This window comes from Seriola lalandi, unplaced genomic scaffold (assembly GCF_002814215.2).
Source record: "Seriola lalandi dorsalis isolate HSWRI2012SDOR001 ecotype SW California unplaced genomic scaffold, Sedor1 jcf7180002054898, whole genome shotgun sequence".
NCBI classification, from domain to species: domain Eukaryota; kingdom Metazoa; phylum Chordata; class Actinopteri; order Carangiformes; family Carangidae; genus Seriola; species Seriola lalandi.
The window spans coordinates 2,421,558-2,442,469 of record NW_019525450.1 but is presented as its reverse complement, the minus strand read 5'-3'; the positions used below and the strand labels follow the sequence as shown (position 1 = coordinate 2,442,469).

At 41.7% G+C, this 20,912-nt stretch overlaps 1 protein-coding gene across 2 annotated transcripts in view; it reads right to left on the bottom strand.

Annotated features, from left to right (window-relative positions):
- The window catches only part of cdh8 (cadherin 8), a 102,198-nt gene that overhangs the window by 45,027 nt on the left and 36,259 nt on the right, over positions 1-20,912 (bottom strand). For both annotated transcript variants that reach the window (XM_023429738.2, XM_023429739.2), the window contains exon 3: positions 18,500-18,794. In XM_023429738.2, the coding sequence (XP_023285506.1) occupies positions 18,500-18,794 (295 nt within the window). The remainder of the gene's footprint in view (positions 1-18,499; positions 18,795-20,912) is intronic.

Genomic DNA, 20,912 nt, shown 5'->3' with positions numbered 1-20,912 from the left:
TTACTAATGACGTTCAATGACTTTTAGCAACTTCTCCAGCACCAGGAAGCATCAAACAGAGCTGAGAATGTGAGTCGTTTGGTTTGAGGCCGGCCTTTGGAATGTAACACAGTAGTGATCCACAGTCGCTGCCACATGTATAGAAGGAATGTATACTCCGGGTAATACTCCGGGGGTTTACAGGAAAAGTCAATTTGCTTTAGGTGTAAGTGTGAACATTCACATTCTTTCACAGTGTGTTATTTTCATATTCTGGGGGCAGCAGCAGCAGCAGCAGCAAGCAGCACTAAGGATGATGTTTCATTAAAAACAAAGGACAGAGTTGGAGGGAAATGTTGCGGTCGTTCTCTCAGCAAGGACTCCCCCAGGCTGCTGCAGTGCATGAAGATGTTCTCAGTCAGTTCCATATTTTCTGCTCTTGCAGCCTGCGGAAGTCAAATAAAACGCCAAGCCTCGCCATGGCAGTGGTAGCACACAGTCTGTGGTCCATAACTCCAGCGATTGGCCCATCTAAAAGCAACGTGTGACAGAGGTCCGTCACCTCCCACGCAACTGCATTAAGACACTGAACTCCACTGATTCCAGTCGTACTGTGGGTTTTAGTGGTGAGCAGCGTCTAACTAATACACTCTGTCATCTGACAGCCGTCCTGGAGCGAAAAGGGTTAAAGCGTTTTCCCAGAGGAATGTTGAAACGTAGTACGTCTACGTGACTGGTGACTTAATGTCTCCGTCAGCCGGTGAGAGTGGCGCTATGCTGCTGTCTGACAAGCAATCTATCACAGAGAACACACAGACAGAAAGCTGCCCGCTGCCACATAAAGTGTCCGCACGACAGTCATGCTCAAGTACACACCTATGGCACACGCACACACACACACAGACACACACACACACACACACAAACACACACAAACACACAAACACACACACACACACACACACACACACACACACACACACACACCTATATCCGCAATGGAGGTAGACATACATTGATGCTCTTGTTAAGATGAAAACACAGGAAGACAGACAGACTCTAAGCACCTAACACACCTCTAAACTCTCAAAGTAGTTGGCCAACAGAAAAAAAAAAAATGACAGAAGAGGAGAGCGACAGAAATGGTGGAATGTGGATTTACACCCCTAGTAATCCCAAGGTTTGTTTACACCAGAAGTGAAGTGAAATTTTAAAGGGCTATCTCTGTAGTGTGCTGGAGAGCAGATTCACCCAATTACACAGCAGCCCCCAGTGTGACATAGTAAACCTGCTGTAGGATTGACTGTGTTTGTGTTTGTGCGTGTGGCTTTACGTGTGTGTATGTGTGTGTGTGTGTGTGTGTGTGTGTGTGTGTGTGTGTATGTGTATGTGTGTGTGGACATCAGACTGTGACTGTGGTAAAACCACAAACTGACTAAATCCATACTGCAGCGTCGAGAGCAATACAGCTACCAGTGCTCCAATACACAAACAGCCAGAGCAGGAGAAGTCTGTGTGATGCCGCAAATCAGCCGCTGCATGACGGCAAGACAGGAGGCTAAAACACAGAGTAACCACACCTGAATTAAGTACCAGTCTGCAATAAAACAGTACAAAAAAAACAAAATTTAAAGACCTGAACTAGAAATGAGAAAAAAAAAGAAAAGGTAAAAAACTTAATTACAAGCAAGACTATAAATTTTGATGACATAAAAGCAGTAAAAGTGTGGCAAGCCTTTTTTTTTTTTTTTTTTTCACTTCCCCTTCATTGTATCAGACAGCTGAGGCATGGCAACAACTGTACAAGCCGGGCGAGGGCTTTAGTTAATGGGGACAGACATCAAGAGGAGGGCCTCGCCCTCGCCGGAGATTTGATCCTTTCGTCTTATCTGCTTCTTTTTCAAATGACCTTGCTGTACTGACTTTTATGCCTCTCCCCTTTATTCTCTGCAGGTGATTGGATGGGCCTCTCTGGTCTCAAATCTCTGCCACCTTGATGAATGTGTTCCACCCCCATTTTATGTTGCATTGACCAATCCCACTCCACTACCGGCTACAGAATGCCACATGAATCTTGTCAGTATCCACTTGGAGGTGTACTCACACTCACACTCACACATACACACACACATACACCACATACAAAATGAAGATATTACTAACCGCCCTCTTTTTTTCCCCTCTTTAAGTCATTTTTTCTTTGTTTCTCTTACTGTTAAACTAAGTCTACAGTCTTTTGCAGGAGCCACATGCAATTTTAAAAAGTGCTATTATCTCTTTCAATGGGATGCAATCGCAGCTTTTAATTTTAAGTACTGAGTGCCAGGTGCCCGCAGGGTCCAAATAACTATGGTTGGTACCTCAGACAATTAATAATGCAGACATGGAGGGATGAGAGCACAGGAGATCCTGTTCGTGCAGCTCCACGTTCTAAAATCACCTGAAGCATGACAAGGGCGCACAGCCTCCAAAACACACACCCACATTCTCGTTGACTTTTTGGCTGCAGAGCCACGGGGAAAAAGTTCTTGCTATTTTTTTCAAAAAAGAAAAATAAAACAAAAAACCAAAAAAAAAACAAGAGTAAGTGGGGACGACATTCTGCACAATACATGATACAGCAGGAAAAAAACGCACAGGAGCAAAGAGGGATGAATGCAGAGAAGGAAAAGTGTATCAAAAAAGGCCCTGCAACAACATTAAATATCCACAACTCTCCTCTTGAATAATTAATAGGTGAGCCACGGCTGCATGCTGAAGAATGCGTATGAGAAAGCATCCTGGCATCTTAGCAGATATGAGTAAGCATTTGCCAAGTCGGAGGTGCGAACTGGAGCCCTCCTCATTTTGCCTGCTATAGCGATGATGCAGAGCGGACCTCCCACTCACCAGCATGACTTCAAACCATCCCTTGTCACTTCTGGCTGATATGTAACACAGCTGATAAGCACACACAAACACACACACACACACACGCAAACAAGCACAGACAGACTCACACACAGGAAAAGTTAGATTACTTCCACAAACCATGGAAATAGAACTTTTCAAGTGTCATATTTGAGGAATCACGGACCGAATTTCATGAAGTCCCTCAAAAATATTTTCTGTCGTAATCATCGGCGATGAATCCCTCCCAAAGTTAATAACTAAAGCTGTAAAATGTTGCTGTGTTGTGTACGCATAAATAAATGAAGGAGCATCAACAACAACATTTCTAAAAATGTCCTCTGTCTAACACTGTAAACAAGAACATGTTGTACAGTTCAGCAGCATTGCAGAGAGAAAGAACTCGGCTCAGTGTGTCATCTGTGGAACAGGGGGCAGATAGGCAATTAATGAGTAAGTGTATGAGTGACTGAGTGAGAAAAATCTTTCAGCCGACCTACACCACATCTATCGCCAGCAAGATGTGGTATGTGTAGTGAGGACACCTCTCCATCTGTTGAATTCCACCGAGCGATAACACGGTGGGTTTGAACAGAGCTCTTCAGGGAGCTCTCAGATCGCCACATGGTCCTCTCACCTCTCATGATTCAATGTGTTGGGATTAACACTGGCCAGACGTGGAGCCGGCCGTCTTAAAGAGGATGTGAAACAACCTTACCTAAAATCAGATTTTAAAAAGTTGTTAAAGTCACGGATGAAAAAATGTATTTTCGTTATTTTCTACCCGAGCTGTCCAGCTGGAGGGCTGCCATGTTGGAGTGGCGTCATTAGCGTAGGTCACAGCGTTAGTTGTTTTCTGTTGATCGGTGAAGACAGTGATTCTGAATACACACATCTATGTGTAGTCATGCACCTTGCTGTAACAATATCCACCTGACTGGCATGTACAGTGCATTTTATTAACATCATTATCTCTGTAAACTCAGCAGATGGTATATTATAGTTATAGTTATATCTTCAGTCTCTGTTCTATTTTTGTTTTTATTTATACTATTTATTATTATAAATATATTTAAGATAGTCTATAGTTGTTGATAATTACGCCTTTAATTGTCTTGGTTTCTTTGATCTAATTCATTGTTTTGTATTTGATTTATGTCAAGTGGCTGCAGTACACTAATTTCGCTGTGGGATTAAAAGTTATCCATCTAGTATCTTTTAATTAATGTCTTGTTTCCATTCTGGTCTTCACTTACATTTTTTAGTTTTGACTAGGTGCCATTAGGTAATAGTTGATCATTTTTGCAGTGCAGGACCAATTCAGGGCTCCAGTGCTATTTACACAGTATGTAAGTGTATAGTGTCTCTACTGGATGGACGGTCAGACAATCTTGGGGTTGAAAAAGTAATTTGTTTGTTTCCAAAAGTACATTATTGTGCCCTGCATTGGTTCCTGATGGCTACAATGTTTTTTTTTTTTTATAATTTGCCACTTGACACGTGTGATGACTTTTTGGCAGTCAGGCCGTGTGAAGGAAAATCTAGCTAAAAACATTTATTGCACGCATTGCAAAAAGGAAGAAAGAAGATGATCGTGAGGAAAGCAACCGGATTGGGGATTATCTAATGTTTGGAGTCCTGACTGACTGCTTCGGAAAACGAGGTGAATGCTTTCGGGCCCGGGTGTTTATAATGGTTGTAGTTCATTTTTCATTTCTGACAGTCATTTTTTTGCCTGCTATATTCTATAACCGATGTTCCAACAGATAACTCCTCTCTTTAGGCTAGGGGACGCGTGTCTGACTGTGTGTCGAGGTGGGGGGTGGGGGTGGGGGTGCAACAGGCGGTCATGATTGCCACTGTTCGTAGTGAAAGATGTGATCAATGAGGGAGACTCTCAGAGACTGTTTTTGACAGATGTTGGAGAATGATGATTTTTTTTTTTTTTTGTGAGGAAATATGCCCGTACCAAAAAAAAAAAAGATTTTGTCGGTATGGGCATAGATGATGTCTGTACCTGCCAGCTCGTGTGGGTTGCTGAATGCCGTCTCTTCCCTGCCAGGATGGCACGTTGCAGTGCCCTTTCCCTGCAGCAGACTGGTGCCTCTGTACCGCTGCTGTCAGAGGATGTTGGGCGGTCAGCAGAGCACACGTTATAGGTGGTGAAATTGAAAACAGATGGAGCAACTTCAGATTTTAGTCTGAAGCCAAACAAACCCCATGACGTAAGAGGTGAAAGTACTGCATGATAACGATAGCTATGAAAGATATAATGGGATTTCTTTTGGCTTTTATATGCTTACATATGTCGTGTTTGTTATATATTTGTTGATTGAAGTGGAAATCCATTCTTCTGTTGACTTTTACTTAGTGGCTTTTCTTCAGTTTCCATCTTTTTTCGAATTTCTCCCTTTTTGCTTTCAGAATTTTCTGTTCACCAAGCCTCCTCTCCAGTCATTTTTTACCCCGTATTTTTTCTCTTTTCTAATAGCAAATACCAAAGCAATACCAAACTAAATGAGCTGACTTTTTTTTTGTTTGTTTTTTTTTCCTATTTTTCTGCTTTAGTAAATCTTGCTTTGATGGTTTTTGGAAGTTTTGTTATGCGACCAATGTAATTACATTCAAGACTATTAAACAAGGCACGTTAAGTAAAGTCAACATACCAGAGTTCTATCTGACTTCAGCAACGATGGACCTATGCGCCAGAACTGACCTGGAGAGCCCACCAACACCTGTCTGCTTGCAAAACCCTCATCCTTCATCAGCTGAGCTCCCCCGTCATCTGACCCTTGTTGCTCAGCAACCATTGTGTTTTTGGTTCCCACTGAAAGATGTTTGGTGTCAAGGCGAGGCTTCAAAAGTCGCCAAAACTTTGCCTCTGCCGTCTGTGAATTGATGCCTGTAGTTCTAAAGAAGTAGATTGTACCTCGAGTGTTCAGAGGAAACACTTCACCACATTCTTCATTTTACTATTGCCAAACTAAGTGATTAGTTCAACTGTCATTTAAAGATCAACTTTATTGATCTGTTTGATTCTGACCTCTTCATGAGTTCCTTATTAAGTCCTTATTTATTCAGTTGCTTGTAGACATTTAGCTACAAATAAATCCTCATTTATCACCAAGTCGTGGTCGTGTGTAGTCCTTCAAAAGCAGAGACAGACACCCCTGTATCAAGAGTTTACTACTTGTGATTACAAGACTGATTCATCTGGTTTGACTTTAAGTGAAGGGGGTGCCCCGATTTTGAACAAATGCAAATTTAACTTCGAGTGTAGCAACTGCTACATCTGCACTTATGTTTGCAGCAAACGTCACAGGTCTCAGTCGCAGGTGAGATCGCCGTGGAATGGATCCTATTGCTGTCAAGTACACACCTTTTGAACTAACTCAGGTCCTCAGTCACATAAATACTTTGACTTTTGTATGAAATGACACCATGATCACCTGCCACAGAAATGTTTTTGTAACAAAAAATATGTCACATGTATTGAACATGTAAATAATCCACATGCTCCAGTGTGATACAAACAGCATTGTGGCAAAAAGGCTGTGTATCTGTGGTGAATTGTACATTGATGGAGCAATAACATATTCAAGGCCGTGCTATACTGTTTGGTACTTGTGTGCAGTGGGTCACAGGGTCGTGGGCTCAAGGCCACCTGCTGTACATCAGTGCTACTATACCACATCTGTGTTACTGATATTTTTTGCTGTTGAGTGCAAAAAGGCTTTATCTATACTACAAATTTAAAATGCTTCCATAAAATATGTCATATCCATTAAAGATAAATATAAAAAAAATCTTCCATCAATGTCTGGGTTGCAACAGCCCTTCAGTTTGCTCTGCTTTGTGTCAGCTTACAGATGCCTGCACTCTCACACTGCGGCATCAGAAGGGCAGTGAACAGAGGCTGACTACAGGCTGTGGTCAGTGCACACACAGGATGTGCCTTTTTGACAGCTGGCTCACGTTAGGGGTGAAAAACGAAGGCTACTCAAATCATTAACTAAGGTATCAAAAGCACAATTGAACAGCCCTTCATTACCAGTAGGTCTGCACTGAAGCTTTATTCAAAAGAGGGTAAAGTAAATTTGCAAGTCATGGTGAGGGCTACAAACCAGTGGAAATGATGTCTTCTGTGGCTCTATAGGAGTTTTGTGAAGCATGAGAAAATTCTCTGTCTATGCGGTTGGAGACCACAGTTTTTGAACTGAAAGCCTGCATTATAGTGAGTGTGAGGTTCGACGGACATTGCCATTTACCAGGAACGCAGGTGTAACAAAAGACTTTATGTTAAGATTCAGGATCTGTCGTTTGGAGCTGGACCAAATTAGGGACTAAAAATTGGGATATCTCAGTCTACCCTGCATCGATTTTCTTTTTTTCTCTTACAAGTCTCCAACTTTATGGAAGTGCAACACCACCTCACTGCAGTGGTCTTTTAAATTTAGTCATCATAATAGGCTGTGTGAAATTATTCTTTCATCGTGCACCAGCTGTCTCTAATAGTGCCACCAGTGACTCATCGGAAGTGTGCAGATTCAAAATCAAAGCCAGCAGATAACAACGGCTTTACCATCCATTCTGACCCAGTATTAATCCAGTGATGGTTACAATTAGTGCTCCAACTTACGATAATGTTAATTATTAATCAATGTGCTGTTTATTCTCTCAAATAATCCATTAATCGTTTTTGATTCGTAATTGAATTGTTTGGTCAATAAAAACTCATGAAACTGTGAAAACTGTACATTACAGTTCATGAAGGAACAAGGCGACATCTTAAAATCATATTTCTGTTGGTTGGACAAGCCGAGTAAAAATAAAAGCAGCATATTCTTACAAATGAGAAGCCGGAACTGTAGGGAGTGTTTGGTATTTTTGATTGAAAAGTGACTAAAACAAAACTAAAAATAACTAAAACAATTAATCAATATCATATTAGCTGCTGATTAATGTTCTGTTATTTGAAAAGCAATTAATCTGTTTCAGCCTTAGTTAAAATAATGCTTTGTCCTACATCCAGAGACATTGTGAGGAAGTGCCACCACAACACTCTCTTCAGTTTGACTTGTTTTCAGGAGGTAAAGTAGTCAAATATTCGTTCGTTCGCTCACTCATTCACTCATTCACTCACTCACTCACTCACTCACTCACTCACTCACTCACTCACTCACTCACTCAGCTATCTGCCCACCGGTGGCCATCAGAGGACACTGCAGTGTCTTCGGGCGACACACTGAAACAGGATCAGTCCCTCTCCTCCCCTGCAGTGCTGCTGAAGTGAGGATGCGGTGTCCTTGTTTTCACTCTCAAACTGATTAACTGTCCTTGATGCAGTGATTAGCAGTGTGTGACGGCGTGACACCGCAAGATGGGGCTTACATGCGTTTCAAGGCTGTAAAAACCTTCATTACAAACACTTAATTAAACGAGTAACCTGGGATATGGAAGACGATGTGTTTTTTTTTTTTTTTTGACGAAATGTTTTTTCATTTGTTAATTGTAAGACTGAAGCCATTAACATTAAAGAAGAAATTGCATTCAGCCAAGTGAATTTTATTTTCAACCTTTGCTTCCTTCACGTCCCATTGTACCACTGTTGACCCTGTTACATGAAATCAATTTAATCACATCCACTCAGTGCAGCAGCACAGAGGGTGGCATCTCTGACAGCCTCAACTATTCACATCCCCCTCATCATCACAAAAAAAAAAAAAAAAAACGGGCACACAACAGCGTGCACACATGCCCTGTAACACACACACATACACTCACACTCATTTACCTTCGCTTTCATGAACTTTGTTTGTTATTTACCTTCTTCCTTTTCATTTTTCCTCCTTTCTACTTCATGGGCACAGCCAAAAAAAAAAAAAAAAAAGAGAAGAAAAGGCGACTTTGTTTGAGAAATGACACTATGGCTACAGAAAAAGGCTGCTTTTTGTCCTTAGTCTCATTGAGAGTCTTTTGCTATTCATCGGGGCAAGGCAGCCTGGCCAGCGAGGGAGGCAATCTTATGCAGATCACATTGAAGGGCTTCATTACCTAGAAGCCAGCTACTTTTTGTTCTCCCTCAAGGGAAGAGTGAGAGAGAGCATTAGCTTAGCAAAAGAGAGCGATGGTGAGCAAAAAGAGAGGGAGAGCGAGGGAGGGAGGACATACAGAGAAAGAGAGGGGGGGGGGTGAGAGAGTGGGTTACAAAGAGAGTGCGTCTCTGCGGGCTATACAAGGGAGCGGGGACAAATTACACCTGAACAACAGCATCTTTACAACCGCACGGTGGCTTTATGCTAACACAGAGAAGGTATGTTTTTTTAGTAGTGGGCTTATATGAATTTGTGCATGTGTGTGTGTGTGTGTGTATCTGCCTGCATCCTTTAGAAAAGAACTAATGCCCCAGGAGGCTCTAAAGGGCTTGTATTACTGTATCTGGACAAATGACTGATGATGCTCCATACATAATGCAGGGGTGCATTGGATAATAAATAACACTTGATGAATTACTGATACACATTTGTATGTGGTACTGAACAGCTGAGACTTTTGTGTATGTTGTTATTATCCCCCCCCCCCCCCCCCCACCCCCCCCAACAACATATGTTTTAGGGGAATACATGACTTTCCCTTCTTCCCTACATAATGGCAAAATGTGAAACAAAGAGATGCTGCATTAGCAATGACTCTCTATCAGCTGCTGGTGCACCTACAGGCAAGAGCAGTGAAGAAGAATGGATATACACAAAGGAAAAGAAAAGGGAGTCACTAGGTTATTGACAGGTGACAAGTATCACAGACACAAAGAGAGGTGAATAAAAGCCAGCCTACAAATACACCCACATACACACCAACGCACACGCACACACAGATACACAAGTGCAGATGCTGTTGCCAAATGAGGTGAGATAGATAGGAGTAGCAGGTTATTTACAGAGAAACTCCTGCATGTCAGTTAAATCCTTTCTGCCTCGGAGGCCTGTCCTATCCCCATTTAGCATGGCCACAGAAAAGGGCAGGCTGGCATGCACGCTGCCTGGCAGTTAGACAGGCCTGAGAGAGTCAGAGCCTTGGCCAGGTTCACTGCTCTGACCTCCTCTCACCCCAGCTCAGCCTGTGAGCCGCCCACCACCATCACCACAGCGCCGGTTTGCCGCGTCCCTGCCCAGCCCAGGATACTGCTCGTCAGATGTGCCCCAGCCCAGCACTGGCCCAGCTCTGGCCCAGCTGCCCACTATGTTAAAGGGCCAAGGGCCCCCTGCCACTCAGTCCATCTGCCAAGCTGCAGACCAGAGTCTAGGATCAGAGAAGAGAGAGACACAAACACCAGACACTCTCGCTCTTAGCTCTCTGCTCAAAGCTCAACAGAGAAATGCCAGATAAAAGATGCACTATAAATGTGCTTCTTTTACTTTATGTGGGTTGCTGTGACCCTGAAATACTGCAAGGGTTTATACAAATTAAACTGCATTTAATACATTCAGACTCAGATTTTCCAAGGCCAAGATACGCTCAAGATATACTGCAAGATCAGCAAAGTACAATAATATTTTTTAGGTATATCTAGGAAGGAGATTTTTATAGAACATCTGGCCCAAGTGGAGCATGAAATGCTCTCAAAATAGCTCAGCTTTCCCTTCATTGATCTGAAAGATGGCAATGTGTAGAAAAGTAAGTGAAGAGTAATACGAGTCAGAGAGATGGATAGATAGATAGATAGATAGATAGATAGATAGATAGATAGATAGATAGATAGATGAAACAAACAGTATTTAATAGCTGTCCTTTGTGCAGGATTATGTATGAGTGTATCACATATAAAACTGTGTGGGTATTAAATCAAGCATGATCACAGTGAGTTTTCTACGGTTGCAATGTTGGAAGCATGAGACGATCAGCTCTGATAAAGGTCTGCATCTTGCTCATTTTCATATGTCTCCCCTTGATCAAGTCTGCTCATTTATCGCCCAAATCTGTGATGACAAGCCTTTACATATTTTCCCAGCTGCCGGTGGTGATGAGAGCGTAATCAGAAACATCATTAAGGCCCTACATAGACGGCTGTGCCTGTTAGCCCTGTTACCCACACCCATAATAACTCTGAAAATGCAAATCAACTCCAGGTAATCTATTAATGTCACTTCAATTTTATGTCTGCGTTCCAATTTAGCGGATCTTGACACTTTTTGGCGAGGATCCGTGCCTCCGTATAGGTATTCATTTTGGTGGAGGTTTGTGAGAGCACGGCCCATGCGAACAGGAGACGGGCCATCTGTCTACGTGCCCGTTTATTAATTGCCCTGATAATGAAGCACACTCACAGCCCAACACTCCTGGGGCATCTCTCACACGAGCTCCAATCCTGGCAAAACAACGTTCAGCAAGTTTGTTTCGCCTGTGTAGCAATTATTGTCATTTGCACCCCCTGCTTAGTGCAGGGAGGAGGGTCTAGTCACCTCCTCCTAATTACCTGAAGCGTCACTTCAGGACTTTGTAATTTTCAACTACATCGCAACCCCCTTGTTAGCTGCAGAAGGGTAGCAGAGCCTCATAATTCCAGCATATGGTCGACAGACATGGGGGGGGGGGATTTGTCAGCTTGTACTGGCCTTAAAGTCGAAGACCCCCATTAACAGGAAAACAGGATCGACTAATCCTGTGAGATCTGTGCAAACCATGGAAATGAATTTTAATTCTAACCATGGCGGGGGCTTGCACAAATAAGTAACAAACTTACTTTTAATTGAAGTGACAGTGAAACATAATTATCTAATGAATATACTTATGAAACTGAGAACATAAGAGAGACGTGGAGAGGTAGAGTATATCAAATATTCATTTTATTAAATGGATTGATAATGATTTGAATTTTCATCCCTCAATTAAAAGACAGATCACATTACGTGCCTGAAGATTAAAATGAGGAGAAATTACACAACCTCTGGATTTGTAAAACACATAAAAAAAATCAATTAGATAATCTAAAAAATACTACGTATGATTAAAGCTGCGCTAATTAATATTTTTATATTTACAATAGATCAGACGAGTACACTGAATGCAGAAAGGGCTGCTCATAGTGATGAAGCAAGAGAGATTATATTTATATACTAGTAATTTGCAACAGCCCATCTATTATTAATATAAAGAGGAGATATTGTTAATTAACAACATTTAGCAAGGCATGAATTCCTGATACTGAAAATTGGTAAAATCTTCATGGGCCGCATATTTAATTTGTTTTTCCACCAAACTATGAGCTTTTTCAGCTGAAACAACCAAAGCATTATTAAACGGTTTATGGTTATTTTCCGGCACTTGCTTGGTTAATGTTAGGGAAAGACTGTTAATACAGAAATAATACTGCTGTGACTTCCAGCTCCAGACACAGGAGTTCATTAGCATTTAGCGAAAATCACAGTCTTTCCCTGACCTCAACCAAAGTGCTTTTGTTTCTCAATGTAACCACAGACAGGACAAAGGATGCAAACCATGATCTGTGGTGTCAAAGTCGTGCACTTGCTACATCCCCCGCCCTCTGACTTTTGTGTGGTACATAGTACTACATACATACTTACATTGTTTAGCACCTCATTCATCTGACAATACCAGGCAATAATTGTGTTGCTCATTAGAACGTAAATAGGAAAACAAATAATACACACTATAAATGTAATTTGTAGGAGATAGCAATTTTACTACAGTGACCGAAGACTGAGACCAACTCAGCAAAAAAATTTATAAAATAAAAAATACAAGCAAGTAAGGAGATTTCAAACATGGAGGACACATACATTGCATTAAAAAAAATGCTATAAATAATAAACTCTGCAACTTGTACACAACGGAACAAACATGCTCGTAAAATGCTCTGTGTATAGCTAATATCGCAGGATGGAATAATCCCTGTTATTGAAAAGTGGTTTACATATTCATCAGTTTTATTGTCATCCACACTGTCCAACAAAGTCAGTGCAGTGACTGAAATAAGGGTGTAAGGTTTTTCAGACAGGACAGCAAACTGTTAAACCGATAGAAAGGTCCTATTTTATTTTATGTCTTTATAGGCTGATTACCCCCCCACACCCAAAAAAAAAAATCATTGTCATAGAAACCACAGCAAAGCCTAAGAACTGCAGATGCTGTACTCCTCCTGCCTTTGGATCTTCACAGAAAGCTCAGAGGAACTGGAGTAAATCTACCAACAACATATGTTCTCTCAACAAAAATAAAACATACTTCTACGAGTCTAGTAAGAACTAGACTCGTAGAAGTACGTCTAGTTCTTACAAGACTAGTTCTAGGCTGGACTATTGCAATTCCTTATTATCAGGCTGAACCCAAAAAGTCTCTAAAGACGCTCCAGCTGATCCAGAGTGCTGCTGCACTTGTACTGAAAAGAACTAAGGGATCAAATCTTTCCCATATTAGCTTCTCTGCACTGGCTGAATAGAATTTAAAATCCTCCTCCGCAACTACAAAAAGCCTTTACTGGTCAGGCACTATCCTAAAGAGCTCCTAGTTCCCTGTTACCCCAGAGTGGGAGTCAGGGTCCTCAGCTGTCTGGCTCCTCCACTGTGGAACTATCTCCCCGTTTGGGTCCGGGAGGCAGCCTTAAAACTCTCTGATAATGCTTATAGCGAGGGCCGGCTTCGGCTTGCCTTGAACCATCCCCTAGCTACGATGCTATAAGCCTACACTGCCAGGGGGCTTCCCATGATGCACTGAGCTCCTCTCTCCATCTGTACGCATTCATATCCCATTAATTCATCTTAGTAACTCGCCATCTCTTCTCTCCTGTAGTTTGTGCTTTTTTGTCTCTCCCCTCTGTCCTGTTATTATTATTATTATCCATCTCAATATGCACCCACACTGAGCTATGCCTCTGTAAATAATATTGTTAAGAGTAGAGCCTAGACTTATATGAAAAGTGTGCTGACATGACTTGACTCTCTTTGAACTAGTTTGTTTAAGAGAATTAACTTCACTTTGATTATTATTTACAGTCTGCAGCTCGTAGGAATCAAGTATTTCTGTTTTTGGCTACAGAAGTTTCTCTGTCTGAGTCAAAAATTTTGAAATTAATTAAAAAAAATGTATTTCAATTTATCCAACTATATAATTTAATGATAGGCTAACCACATCATATCACATACAATGACCTGCTGTTAGCAGTACTTTAGCTGTTGTTTTCTTCATGAATTGAATTTTCTGTTGCATTATTTCTTTTTTTTTGTTTTTTTTAGTTTATTTATTTATATGATAAGGACAATGCAATTTCACATAGTTGCAAAACGGTGAATGAAACTAATGTGTTGCACAAAGAGTTTATAGGTATCGCTAATTCTCGACTCCTGTCCCTTGTTGGGCTTTTACATGTGTAATGGAATTAGTCAATTAAATTTTGTAGAATAACAAACTGAATAACCAAACAATTTCACTTGATATAGCCCCATTCAATTAGCTAGTTAGCAGTTTCTCTGTGGCAGAGAGTGCAGTAAGCACGATGACAAGTCCTACAGCAAACAGATAACCAAACCACAGTGCAGTGACTGCAGCCTGGGCAGCTACAAAGCCAGATTTTATTTAGTTGCAGTGTCTGTGAGCTCTCCAGTCACTGCACTTGCCTTCTGTTAAGTCTTTGTCTTGGTTTTTTAACAAAGCCTTTGGTTTCTAACCTACAACCTCATTTCCTCATTTCCAGCTTTTTTACAAATTGGCAGACATACAACCTGAGCATGAAGTTTTTCTCTTTTTTTTTTTTGGGTTTGTATGTTGTTTGTTTGTCAGGTAATGGTGCACAGAGACTAGTGAAAATCTGACCTACATTTGTCACCTGGCTTGAAACGTGACTCCAAACGAATGCTAATGTTGCTGTGTGTCTGCTGAATGTGTAAATATGACACTGGTTTCTGACAACTTCATAATCTTAATGTTATGTTACCTTATTTTGCTGCACCATAAAAAATTGCAATTTAACAATGAATGCAGCTTCAAAACACATCTGTTATCCTCAGTTACTCAAAAGTTGACATTTTGGAGATACGTTTTTTTCCAAGCGGCAAAAAAACAAAAATAAAATAAAACCATGGAACCAACACAGAAGTGCCAAAAACTGCAGTTCCTCGAATGGCCACTTGAGGCTGGCTCCAACAGTGAGTCAATCCCCACTTAAAATGTTCAACTTCACATACACATAAACGTGTTTTCAGTTTGGTACAAAAGAAGGTGACAACTGTGCGGAGGGTGTATTTTTATACGACTCGCAAATTTCAATTTTATTAAGGTTTAAAGTTATGCATAATTGAGGGTGTGGACACTTTGACTGACTGATATTTTCTTGCAAATAATAACTGTGCGGTTATGTGACGAACAAAGCATGAGGAAGTCTGTGCTCCTGTATATTGAGGTGAGTGATATTACATTATTTAATTTAAATGTTAGCACTAATTAGCAGGTATCGGTGTCAGCGCTCACAATACTCGGCTCGTTAGCTGAGCTCATTAACTAAGTACTTTATATATACATACATGCATATATGTATGTTTTTTTTCTCCCGACTACAGCACCGCATAGCAACACTAATTCAACCAAAGACAGACTTGTAATAATAATGGATCACTGGTGAGATCAAACTCTATTCTGACTGTCCTCTCCTCCTGCACAGCCACCACCTCTGCTCTCCACTTCCTCTCATTGTTGCACTGTACTTTCAGAGACAGTCCACTAAACAATTAAAATGGTAGTCACCTCCATTCTCAGCCATTCAGGAAAATGAAAGTCAGAGAAAAGTCACAGAAAGCCACAAGTCTTATCCGACCGGCCCTTTTAAAGGAAGAACAAAAGGTCTTTCTCCTTCATTTCCCATTAACCTCTATGCTCCTCCGCACACAGGAAACATGGTGACCTCAGCGGCCCATGTCACATATCTCATCCGGCTGTGGGTACCGCTTCCTATGGGGGATGGTGACATTCAATGAGGAGGGGTTTTCTATCGTGCCGTGTAGTGCTTGATAGATAAAAGGTGGGTGTTGATATTTGTCCGTGGTCTCGCTGATACCCCACGGATACAACTCTTGTTAAGCGGAGGAGCCGGTAAGACATTGATGAAGTCTGGAGCGGAGCTGACAAGCCAGTGGATAACATCGTCAGTGGATTAGATTCTTTTGATTGTTTGATGCAGGTGGATTCATACACGAGCACACTCAGCACTGTCTGAACTCAACGCCATACATAATGCGGCATCTCTTAGCACGTGTCATAATTACATTTTAATGCTTCTCGTTTTCTCCTTGAGATTTGGTCGTGTGCAACCCAACTTATTTTAGGCTCCCTTTCCCGTGGACTTTATTAGTTACCCACTGCTCAGCACACTTTCCAGTAATCCACTGAGTCCTGCACAAATTCTCATTTCAGTGCGATAAAGACGAAACACCACGATGGAGAAACCGGTGATTTATGAATATGAGGCAAGAGAGATGAATGACTTAATGTTGGTTTGTCCAGAGCCTCCGATTGTTCCCTGTAATGCTGCAGCACATGAAAACTTAACAAGAGGAAAACTAGTTGCTGAAAGAAAAGCCTTTCAAGCAAACAACTGAGCTTTCGTGAATGTTTAATTAATCAGTAGTGACAAAAGGGAACAACAGTCAACAAAGAGACGCTTATTTCTTATGCATTATTCCCACTGGCAAATCACAGAGTGCTGTCAACTACCACTTTCCTCTCTACCCCCATCACTATTGGCTGTCCCCGCACTGCACTGACAAAACCCCTTGGAGAGCTACAGTACATTTCAACTGAGATCCAAAACAATGAGCAGCAGGGATCAAGTAACAGAGTTCAGACAGCGAGAGTTCACTGTTATTCTGTGTTTACATGGATACTTTTGCATTGTGTTTTGTTCCTTTTTGTTTCCACCGCAGCCGCAACAGCAGCAGCCGCAACAGCAGCAGCCGCAACAGCAGCAGCAGCAGCCGCCGCAGCAGCAGCAGCTAATAAGAATCAGCCACAATGATCATGAGGATTCAAAGCTCTGAAATCACTGTAACCTCAAAGAAACGAGTGAGAGGCTGCAACCTACAGATGGGATTTACGAAACAGATTCCATTACATACCTAAGACCATCTGCTCTGGCGTGTTATGTCAGCTTCATGACAGGTAACAAGAGGAAGCTCGATGAGAAAACACAATAACAAGCGCATACCGCCCAACAACAGACCTCGGCACCCCTGCTGAACCCCACCAATGTCAAAACGGCATAAAGACACACTCTGATCTCCTTCCTGCTACATTTTCTACAAGACTCCTGCTGCTCTGGGGTCAGTGGCAAAGGCTCCCCTGACGAAAAAAAAAAAATCAAAAACACACACACAGTGTACTGATCCACATGTAGGCCTTTCTGCCCGTCCTAGATGAGCTATACATTTGAATGATGTGATCATCACGCAGCGGTCATTTAAATGCATGGCTGCAATGAGAGTGTGAATATATGAATACATTAGCATACAGTGAAATGGAAAGTGTTTGCAGTGGTTTGTGTACCAGTTTTGTGGGGGCTTGTAGAACGGTAGCTTGTGGCAATTAGCATCAGTCAGCGCTGTCAAACTAAGTGACAGTGTGGTGCTAACAATTTGTGAGTGTAAATGCAAAAAAACCCTTTTATGTGCTTTTGTTTGGCTTCTTCTGCTTTGTCTATAATTACAGCGAAACGCTTGAATCTAGAATTAAAAACTATCTATGTGCAGATTTTTCTCTGGTGAGGTTTGTTAAGCTGTAAGAAAAAAAAAAAGTTAAATGCCCAATTCCACATAATAGGGTAGTGCACAGTGGTTCCTACAGCTGCAGTAGTCCAGTCATTTATGAAATATTTCAGTCTCAGCCTTCTAATCTTTCCATAAATATTTGATCGTAGTGATCACCAGCTTCTATCACTTAACTGACTGCATACATAAAAATGTTAAAGAAAGCATTAAAGATTCCACATATCCCCAAATGGTCCAAACCATAACATAGCATGGCCCTTGACCTACACTGAGTGAAATATAGCATTTTTTAAATCCTTGCCAGAACAGCAAGTGATGTATCCACAGCACACATGCTGCTGTAACTACAGCATGTCAGAAATGCGCTAATGGTGCTTTTTCACCTTCTGCACAACATGTCTTTGACTTCCTGTGTGTGAAAGAGTTTTATAGCTTGGCATCTCCTGCTTTCATTGTGTTGTGAGTATTTTAAATTTACAACATAAGGCTGCTTGGAACATGTTTTGCATATTGTTAGTTGGACTTCTTTGTGAGTGGGCTGTTTGTAGAGGATGTAACATTAGCATTAGGCCGCCTTGTTTGGTGTCTGTTGACACTGAAGCCAGTTGTTCAGTCGCAGCGCTGAGCTACGGGTGAAGTTCTAGCGATTTGATTTGATTTATCATTCTTGTATTTTCATATGCTGAGATACTTTTGGCGGGCAGGCTTGTAAATAGGCATACTCATTTCCTCTTGCTTTTATTCACTCATTATTTTTTATGCAATAGCCCATTAGACATCAGCCGTCTTAGAAATCTCACACACTGATTAGGCGGCTGCGTGCAGCACAGACCAGAAATAAAGTCTTGTCCATTATGACTTACCAACAGCAGACATTTCTGGAACAGAGGCTCGGTACGGGCCTTCAATGAACTGCGGCGGATTGTCATTTATGTCCTGGACTTTGATGATGAACTCGGATGGTGGCTCCAAGGGCTCGTCCGTATCGGCATTAATGACCTGGGCTGTTAGCGTGTACTCGGCCTTCTCCTCGCGGTCCAGCCTCTTCATGGCGTGGATGTCACCTGTTAACTCGTTGATGGCAAAGATGGTGCCTGCCCCCTCACCCGCTAGGACATACTTGATGTTCCTGCTGCCCACATCCAAGTCTGTGTGTAGCTGCAATCAAAAGGCAAAAAAAAAAATCATAAATTTAAAAGTTTCAGCAGAGTCCACAGTTTGATTCCACTGTGTAAAGAAAGACGAGGGGCTTTAATGAATTCAAGTTGATATGCTCAGCACATTCTACAAGTTCTCCCCATGTAAATGCAGATCTGTGTGCGGTGTGACTATAATGTGTTGTTCTATTGCTGCCGCACTTTGCGGCAACTGAGTGTAACAGGGATACTAAACGTGGCTCACCGTAGCCTACACTTTGCTAAATGAGGCCCGCTGGGGACAATAACTTCATAAGTAGCACAGGAAATGGACCTTAGCCTACACTGTTCCTCGTTATACATCGCAAATACATCATACAAACACACATTGTGGGGGGATATTGCTCCCTACAGTCTGAAATTCACAGAAGAAGCTGGGAAGTGCTTTGCCTGTGCATTCCACAACACTGCAAGAGTAGAAAAGTATCAGAATTCATAAAAAATTAAAGAGGAAACTCTGCACACGATGATTCATGCTCACAAATAACTAGCCCCAAAGTTACTGGACGATACAGCATGTTCCTCATTATTTTTGTAATTACAGTTTCATTAGTTCACTAAAGCTGCATTACGTGCTAGGCTGAGTGGTTGGCTCCCAACCACCACATGGGCTGAGTATAACTAATGAGTCTGACAATGCTACATAAGGCCATTGAAACATCTGTGGACAGAAGAGCGGGCGAAACCTTCTGCTGTTTCGAGTTAAAAAGGTAAATTGGAAGACCAGCAGATACAACGGTGCGGAAAGAAAGAGGTCAGAGGAAAAGAGAAACACTAGAAGCTTCGACATGAGGGAAGCAGAGAACTTTGCTTTCTTTACATAAACAGAGACAGTGCTTCTTCATACTGTAAGTCACCTTTCATATAAGCCTCTTGATCCCCAAGGTGAGTCACTTTCAGAAGGGGAGGAGACACCGAGGAGAACGTTTATACAACTCCGACAATGTTCGGCGTCGCTGTGACACGGCTGGCAGCCCTCTGCTTTTCAGTTTGTATTTTTGTTAATGTGCATTCCTCTCAAAAACACACACACACACACACGCACAGACATAGTCGAGCACACGGGCAACTCATCAAAACATCTGTATTCAGCAGCTTTAATTTCATTTCCTGCCACAGTGTTTCAACAGAGACTCCTGTGGGAACACGGTTAGGGTGCAGAATAGCAAGGTAGAAATCTGTCGGTGAAAATCCTGACCTCTAAAACCCCCCGCAATGTCTTTATAAGCCGGCTTTTATGCATATACCGTCTCTGAGGTGTTGTTTGCAGACACTGACAAAGCACATTCACTTAAATTGTCACACCTTGCACTTTTGTTTTCCTAATTGTGCCATCATTTCACATGAATGATGTAGCTCATTAACACAAATGCCTCACAACATCCTGCACACTGAGAAACTCTTTAAATGAGCTGAAATTAATGATGGTCTGTCATTGAGTTTTTTATCCTATGTGAGACTTGTGTGCAGCGGTACGCCTGCAGCTCAGCATATATGACTGTGTGCGTCCACGTTTCTCTCGCAGGGTAGTAACTTCACTGTTTTAGCTTGCATGTTGGATTTGATTTGTGCCGTATATCATATAGTACTGATTTTTAAAGAGGCAGCAACAATTTAATCCTGGTGTGCTTGGCACTGACACTCCACTACTTGACTTGGCACTAATACTGGATAAGTGAGGTCACCCCTAGAATGTGATGGTCTTAAAATATGTCAAAATATGTCTGAATGTGTTCATTCTGGATATTTTTTCAATGTCAGAGTGAACTGACAAGCTCAACTTTTACATTAATCATGGGATGTTTGAAAAACGTATAATTCCTTGGCAAGTGAGCAAACTAAATATATGGATGAGGACTTTGTAATTCAATCACAAGCTCCAGAGCAAGCGAGTAAGTCGACCTTGTAGTTGAGAATGTTTGGTCACCTACTGTTTCCAAAGTCAAGAGTGAAACTCAGGCACATTTGATTAGTTGATTAAGTTGCACAAACATATAAAGGCAAATGAATGAGAGTACACTTCTTAGAATGAAATGGGCAATAGCACATATTGATTTGGTTGCACCATGACCAGGTAGGG